The sequence below is a fragment of the Trypanosoma brucei genome, chromosome 9 (assembly GCF_000210295.1).
Source record: "Trypanosoma brucei gambiense DAL972 chromosome 9, complete sequence".
NCBI classification, from domain to species: Eukaryota; Euglenozoa; class Kinetoplastea; order Trypanosomatida; family Trypanosomatidae; genus Trypanosoma; species Trypanosoma brucei.
In genome coordinates, this window is record NC_026742.1 from 1,090,066 (window position 1) to 1,097,447 (window position 7,382).

At 46.9% G+C, this 7,382-nt stretch overlaps 2 protein-coding genes across 2 annotated transcripts; both read right to left on the reverse strand.

The window, feature by feature from the left end:
• Positions 1–382: 382 nt before the first annotated feature.
• Positions 383–1,597, reverse strand: TbgDal_IX4910 (actin A; the record flags this gene model as incomplete). Its single annotated transcript, XM_011778379.1, has 1 exon — positions 383–1,597. The coding sequence occupies one exon, from the start codon at positions 1,595–1,597 to the stop codon at positions 383–385; it is 1,215 nt and encodes a 404-aa protein (XP_011776681.1).
• A 4,560-nt stretch (positions 1,598–6,157) lies between these two features.
• Positions 6,158–6,970, reverse strand: TbgDal_IX4920 (hypothetical protein; the record flags this gene model as incomplete). The annotated part of the gene is made up of 1 exon (XM_011778380.1): positions 6,158–6,970. The coding sequence occupies one exon, from the start codon at positions 6,968–6,970 to the stop codon at positions 6,158–6,160; it is 813 nt and encodes a 270-aa protein (XP_011776682.1).
• Positions 6,971–7,382: the final 412 nt, after the last annotated feature.

The following is a 7,382-nucleotide window of genomic DNA, read 5'->3' on the forward strand; positions in this document are numbered from 1 at the left end:
TATGGCAGCAACGAGACCTTACGTAAAGCAAAACTAAATAAGAGCGGAGACTGCAATGCAGAGTAAAAAAAAAAAAAAAACATGAATTTCAGAAGACCTTGCTGTGCAATACTGCATAGATAACAAACGCATCAAACACAACTGGTGGCACTATTTCAATCATGTCGACACACCAAGACGAGAAAATTTGAGTTAAACAAGATGCCTACAACCCTATATTTATTATCTTCAAGTGATCTTCTCTTCTCTTGTGCGCTGTACGTAAATGTGTTGCAAATAAGGCATAGGGCTGAGTACAGGCACCACACGCGAGGAAAATCATAAGCACTAGCCGTGTCAACTCACAGCAACTACAGAACAAATTTGGCCACACAACCCGGTGTTAAAAGCATTTGCTGTGTACGATGCTGGGTCCCGACTCGTCGTATTCACTCTTCGTTATCCACATCGACTGGAAGGTTGTTAGTGATGAGAGGATGGAACCGCCAATCCACACGCTATACTTGCGCTCCGGTGGTGCCACAACCTTAGGCTTGATCGATGACGGTGCAAGATTGCTGATCTCCTTTCCAAGTCGCTCAGGTAGGTTCTTGAACATCGTGGTACCGCCAGAGAGCACAATGTTGCCGTAGAGATCACGACGCACGTCAATGTCACACTTGTTGATGGACTGAAAGGTCATCTCATGGAACCCAGGAGCCTCATCAAGTCCAATGAGAGCAGGCTTAAACAATGCCTCGGGACAGCGGAAGCGCTGGTTCCCCACCTGCATAACATTGCCATCAGGAAGTTCGAACGGTTCTTCGCTGACAGATTTAGCACTGTTCGTCATCTCTTCGTCGAAGTCCAGTGCAACGTAGCATAATTGTTCCTTGATATTCCGCACGATTTCCTTCTCAGCGGAGGTGGTGAACGTCATACCAGTCTCCATTAGGATCTTCATGAGATATTCCGTCAGGTCACGACCAGCCATGTCCACACGACGGATGGCATGAGGAAGAGAATAACCCTCATATATGGGCACAGTATGTGTCACACCGTCACCAGCGTCGAGAACAATGCCAGTGGTACGGCCAGAAGAATACAGTGACAACACCGCCTGTATTCCGACGTACATGGCAGGTACACCAAATGTTTCAAACATAATCTGCGTCATTTTCTCACGGTTTTGCTTGGGGTTCATAGGCGCCTCAGTCAGTAGCACGTTGTGTGACTCGGGGTTGACGCGCAACTCGTTATAGAAGGTATGGTGCCAAACCTTTTCCATGTCATCCCAATTGGTCACAATTCCGTGCTCAATGGGGTACTTCAGCGCAAGCACACCACGTTTCGCCTGAGCTTCATCACCAACAAACAGTTTCTTGTTTGCACTTCCCATCATCGCTTGCTCATTTTTGGGGCGGCCGACGATGGATGGAAATACATGGCGAGGAGCATCATCTCCGGAGAAACCAGACTTCACCATACCCGAACCATTGTCACAAACTATAGCAGTTTGTTCCTCGTCCGACATTATTTTATGGCAGCAACGAGACCTTACGTAAAGCAAAACTAAATAAGAGCGGAGACTGCAATGCAGAGTAAAAAAAAAAAACATGAATTTCAGAAGACCTCGTTTTAAAAATGTAACAATTTTTTGTACTGTTATGTCAAAATCTTTTTTCAATTACGGATATTTACGCAGTTATTAACTTGCAGAATGGCGGTGGTTCATAGGATATCATTTGATGGTAATAGTACTTATTCTTCGCATTCGTACACCTTGATTATTTTGTAGACATCCCTCTTGGCTCATATGTTCGATATCTTATCTTTTGTTGAAACCAGTCGTTTTTTCGTCATCTTAATGTTGGTTAACGTTCCGTGGTAACTTCGTTGTCCCTGGGGAAAAGCGGCCGACAAAGTATATGTTCTCGTGGCTAGCGTCAACTTTGTGGTCGTTTTTTGTTATTACATCTCCGACGACAAGTGAAAAAGATGGGTGGCATACGTGGCCGTTTGTCCTAGTTTAACAGAATGTACCGCCTATTTCACACTCATGGGTATTGACTGAACGCCGCATGCAAGATGTTTTAAATACCTCCAGGTTGAAGCAGTGGTAACCAACCACGCCTAATGTTTTGAATATAACGACCTTTGAGCATTTGGATACTGCAACCAAATAATCAAGTCGCCATCATTATGGTGTGACTGAGGAAAAGAGAAACAAAAATGACCCGCTAAGGTTCCACATGCTTCACCAAAAGCGACCTTAAGCCAACAAGTGGAAGATGACAGCAGCATCCTCAGGTTGCGAGAACACATTGTTTCGAACACCATATGTGTTTTCATAGTGTGTAAGTACAGCCCCTTATCTGATTACCACGAAAACACAAGTGAGTTAGAAGCCTTACCATCTGGTGAAAGGTCAAACTAACTCATATACGTTCCTCCTTGTCGTAAAACAAAAACAACCGAGTCGATTACTAAACAAATAGCAGAACAATCTACAAACAGAGGGAGACACTCGGCGGACAATAGTAAATGAATAATAGTTAGTTGAGAAAAGCATGTGTCCACCTTCCAACACGAAACAGTAGCACACAAGTTGTTGTTACATGAAAAAAGTGAAGCGGAAATATACGATGCCTCTTTTCCTGCATACAAAACCTGGGTTCCGGATAACCTGGCAGTACCAAAAAAAAAAAAAGAAGTCGAACTACATCGTGCGTCAAGCTATCACTGCAACGAACCCTCCCATATGATATTCAAATCCCACTAATAAGATATATGTTTCACCTTCATACCGTAGGGAGAAAAAAAACAAATTAAACGGGGTCAGGAAGATGCAGGTGGAATACCCGAGTAAATGCGAAGCACCCGGGCACAGTCGTCCCATATTCGAGACACAGTTTTAAAAACAAAAAAGCTGATTAGATAGATCACCTTAACAAGGGGAGAATAGCCCATAACCCATTCACACCAGTCGCTCACGTGTAAAAAAAAAAAGGAATAGGTGTGAGAGTTTCTCTCTTACAAAAAATAAAAATTAAAAAGCAGGGACCCCGATGAGTGCTCTCTGTCCAGTAAGAGTGTCCCAACAAAAAGATTACATCACAGAAACACAAAGTCCAGGGAGAAACAGGGTTAACGAGTGCATAGTGTAATACTTTTAAAACAGAAAATTCGAGACAAATTGTGATTAATGCACGTTTCAAAAAAAAAAATTATTTTCACCAGCATAAAGAGGAAAGTTCCCCATTCACCTCATGTTACAGCAGCGATAACGCTAGGAAACGCACTGGTCAGTTGATTTCCGTTCCGCTGAGTTTGATAAGCTCAGGTGTGAATTAAAAACGTACTCACGACAATGCCGATGGTAAATCGGGTGAATAAAACATCTGTGTATGCTCGAAAAACACATGACATTATAAATACGTCTCCACAGTGCTTACGGAGTCGAATCGAAGGAGGCTGTTGACGGAAACACACTACAAGTCGTCAGTTTGAATCATTGCAGCACACCAATGAGATCTGAAAGATGCAAAAAAAAAGTATATGTGTTTCTATGGAACTATCCAAAATAATAACTGCAGAACGACGTCTCAACAAAAGAAATCATAATTATAATAATGTAAATTTAATAATGACAACATTAACTTCAGTAAACTATATTTCATCATGAAGATTTTAAGGGTAGCGACATCGGGTACAACACGCATCCGGAAATGTTGGAATCAACCCTTTATTCCCTCACCTGCATCGTTGTACAAGTTAATACTGAATGCGACATGAGAGTACGTCACCACAGGCAACGTCACCTCAGAACGGCACAGACACTCCCAGCCGGTTGGGTTAAGCAACGCCATGCTGAAACTTTCACCCAGAGCAAGTCTACATGCAACATGCTGTTAGGGCACAAAAGTGCATACAACAACGTTACAATGATTTAGGTCCATTTTAAAAAATATGTTGCAAATGGTAAAGATGGAACGAGCAGAAACCTTGTCCAATCATCCGAACACTGTTATACACCAGAAGTTTTAACAAATAAAAAAAATAACGATCACCCACTTTGCGAAAATTATCCCTTAAACCCATATACTTACGGGACAATAGAAGACACATTTCTCTGAAGTAATCCGAAGTGACTCATCCGCATCATTAGGTCCCCATAAAAACTACAATGGTGGAACCTTCAGAACTGAACGGGATCAACCACATATGCAAAGCGGACGAGTTTAGTCATGCAATTTATCATCGGCATGTACTGTGGACGTCCGACGACCTATTTCCAGTGTTCCGGTGAACATTCAAGTGCAACACGGTGCCCACTAGAAGATCCCTCAAAATCTTCTTCGCATGGAAAAACCACAAAAATGCTTAACCATCAGAACGAGCGGTGAATAGCGACATCACACTAATTACTCATCTACCACTGGGCAAGGGCGGGTAGAATATTTTTAAAAAAAATGAATGTGATGGAGCCTGTGCATTACCTTGATGCAGTAAATGGCACGCCCAAGCACTTGCACCGAAACGTTCACCACCGAAGAAGGGTATTATACGTGTAACAAATGTGGGCGTCTTTTCGGTGTATCCACCAAAACCTTCTAGCAGTGTACTGTATTCCCAAAGGGGGAGCAAAGAGAAATGAAGACCGAACTCATCATAGGGAAGCGGATCAATATTGATACATCAAAGTTGGGCTGTTGGTAAAAAAAAAAAATGGAAGTTCACTGACACAAAAGAAAGCTACAAAGAGCCACACCAGCATCAAGAAAAAAAAGAAGGAAAGTGGTGACATGGGTTTATTTAAGTTTTCTTTACATCACCACTCGACAACAACGCGAACTCAAAAAATGGTGCGAAAGAGGCAGCCAAAAAGTTCACCAACGATCGCTCTTGCAGACGGCATCAAGTGGAGCAGACGCTTCCTTTCCTTCCCGAGTTTTACGCCACCATAGTGTGGCATACGAGGGACCCGGGACACCGATGGGTTTGAATGGCATATTTCCAACCATCCCACTCACACTCATGAATCGGAACAGAGTCAACTGGTCACAGCGAGGGCAGTGGTCATTGCGAAGTGTAAGCTTCCTACAATAGCTGTTCGATACCGCAAATTCGTACATGTAACCACAACGAAAGCACGAAAACAACGCCATCCTGCCGATATCCTAACAGAGAAGTTGAAAGGCGAAGGGGAATTTTTTGCTTTCAACACAAACGCAAGTGAGAAAGTCCAGACGGGGAGAAAGGGGCACATACTTCTAAGAAAATGCGTGCTTCAGCATCGCCTAGGTCATGCAGGCGCACGCACACATATATGTAGGCACCGGCAGCACAAGGGTTTCAGCATAGCCTCCAAGCGACAGAACCAACCAAATACCAACCAACAAACGGTACAAAAGTCACCCATCACCCAACAAAGGAGCCACACCAACGGTGGCAACTTCTTTCCTCCCTCTCCAGCCCCCCCCCCTTTAAAAAAAAGGGGGGCGCTCATCCTCGCACGATTGATAAAAGGAGGTACGTCACACGCCCCCCGAGTGCCCCCGGCCCGACAAATACCCTTCAAAGATAAGACAAAAGACCAGCGGCGAAGTGGGGGGCCACACACACACACCGCAGCCGAAGCAACCCACCAGATTTGGTGGTGGCCCTCCCGTTCAAAGCGACCTGCACCAGCGCCTTATCATGCTCGACACCCAAACCCGCCGACAGGCGCCGAAGGACCGACACCGTAACTATGATCCGCATTCCACACCTGAGCCGAACCCCAGTAAAAACAAACAAAACACACGAAAATAAGGCCCGCCTACGAGCGGAGATGGGTGTGGCCGGCCTCGCGGCAACAGATACAACCAGCATCCCAAAAACGCTCACAACAGGCACCGGCTCCGCCCACCACTCACGACGAGCCGGTCCGCACATGAGGTTAGTGGAAAAAAAAAAACGGTCCAGCACAACGCCACTAGCACCAACACCAGGCACGGCCAAACCTTTGACGAAGCAGTGCTCCACGGGCATCGGACCCACGCGAGCCTCCGGTTTCTCGCAAAAGTAAGAGGTCATAAACATTGGCCCCACAGCGGGGCCCCAGCCGCGGTGCCAAAGCAGCTACAGGCCAATCCCCACACACGTGGAGTCATCACCGTCACTGGCGTATGAACCTTTAATTGTTGCGAAGGCGGCGGCCAGCCGCCCCCATGCACCCCGGGCCCCGAGCATCAGAGCAGCCGGATGGCCGCCCAGCATCGGAGAGAAGGCCGGTGGCAACACCACCCACCGCCCCTGGCGACGGGGGACGCCATTTTCGGATCCTCTCGGCCCCCTGCGCGTCCTCTCGGGTATCGACAGCATCCTTTATTGCGATATGGGGACGGGGGAGGGACAATGAACGAAATACCCATTCAACACTTTCCTCAACGCGTGCGGAGCGGTGACGGGACCAAATGCAAAAAAAAAAAAGAAAAAAAGAAGAGCGCACACTAACCACATGATGCGGGCGCACGGCGTCGGCGGAACCGCCTGCACGGGGTGGGGGCATAGCGGCAGGGAATGGCGTAGGCGTCGCGAAAGATCTAAGGGCAATAAGATGTGTTGAAGTCAAATCTGCCGAACGCCTGTTCAACCGCGAAGGCCAGACAACATTCGTGTCAACATATTTCCACAAATCAACTATCTTTAACCAATAACGGCTGAGGACGTTGAATTCGACGGAGGGCCGCTCATTGTGGGTGTGGACATGAATTCCCGCAGCCGACCGTGGAACCGAGCCACCGCTTCTGGAAAAGCAGTCGAATGCGCGGTTCGATGGCGCCCGAGAGGGGAAAAGAAGATCACCGGAGTGCAGCTCTTCCCTCGCATTACTTAGACACTGTATGAAGTAGGAGGGGCTGTGGTGGAGGCGGAAGAAAGGTACCAGCAGCGGATTCACCGGCAACACACACAGGGCAAACGTCAGCGGAGGCCGCGACGGGCCCATTCTGGTCACAACCTCCAGCGCATCATTCACACGTAGCAAGACTGACCCGAACAGCTTGGCAATAAAGCGGCGTGCAAGAATTGCAGAAAAGATACGGGTGGTTCCTAAGGCGGAGCGGGTGGGAGAAGCTAAACCATTTTATAATCCACACTAAGAATCAAGGGACAAAAAAAAGCATCTCCCGTGGGGGAAGAGCGTGTTGACGACATTTTCCTGGACAAAGGGGCCCAACCTTATCGACCCAACAGCAGAAAAACTTTCTAGCACATCGAAGAAGCAACAACGGTGGGCAAGGTGAACCCAGCGGTGAAAGAAACGACCCCAAGGCAACACGAATACAAAACAGAAAACTGGAAGAGGCCGAGGCAGGAATGTGAGACCTGGCTGCTGCGGAATTGCACCCGGACGTTGA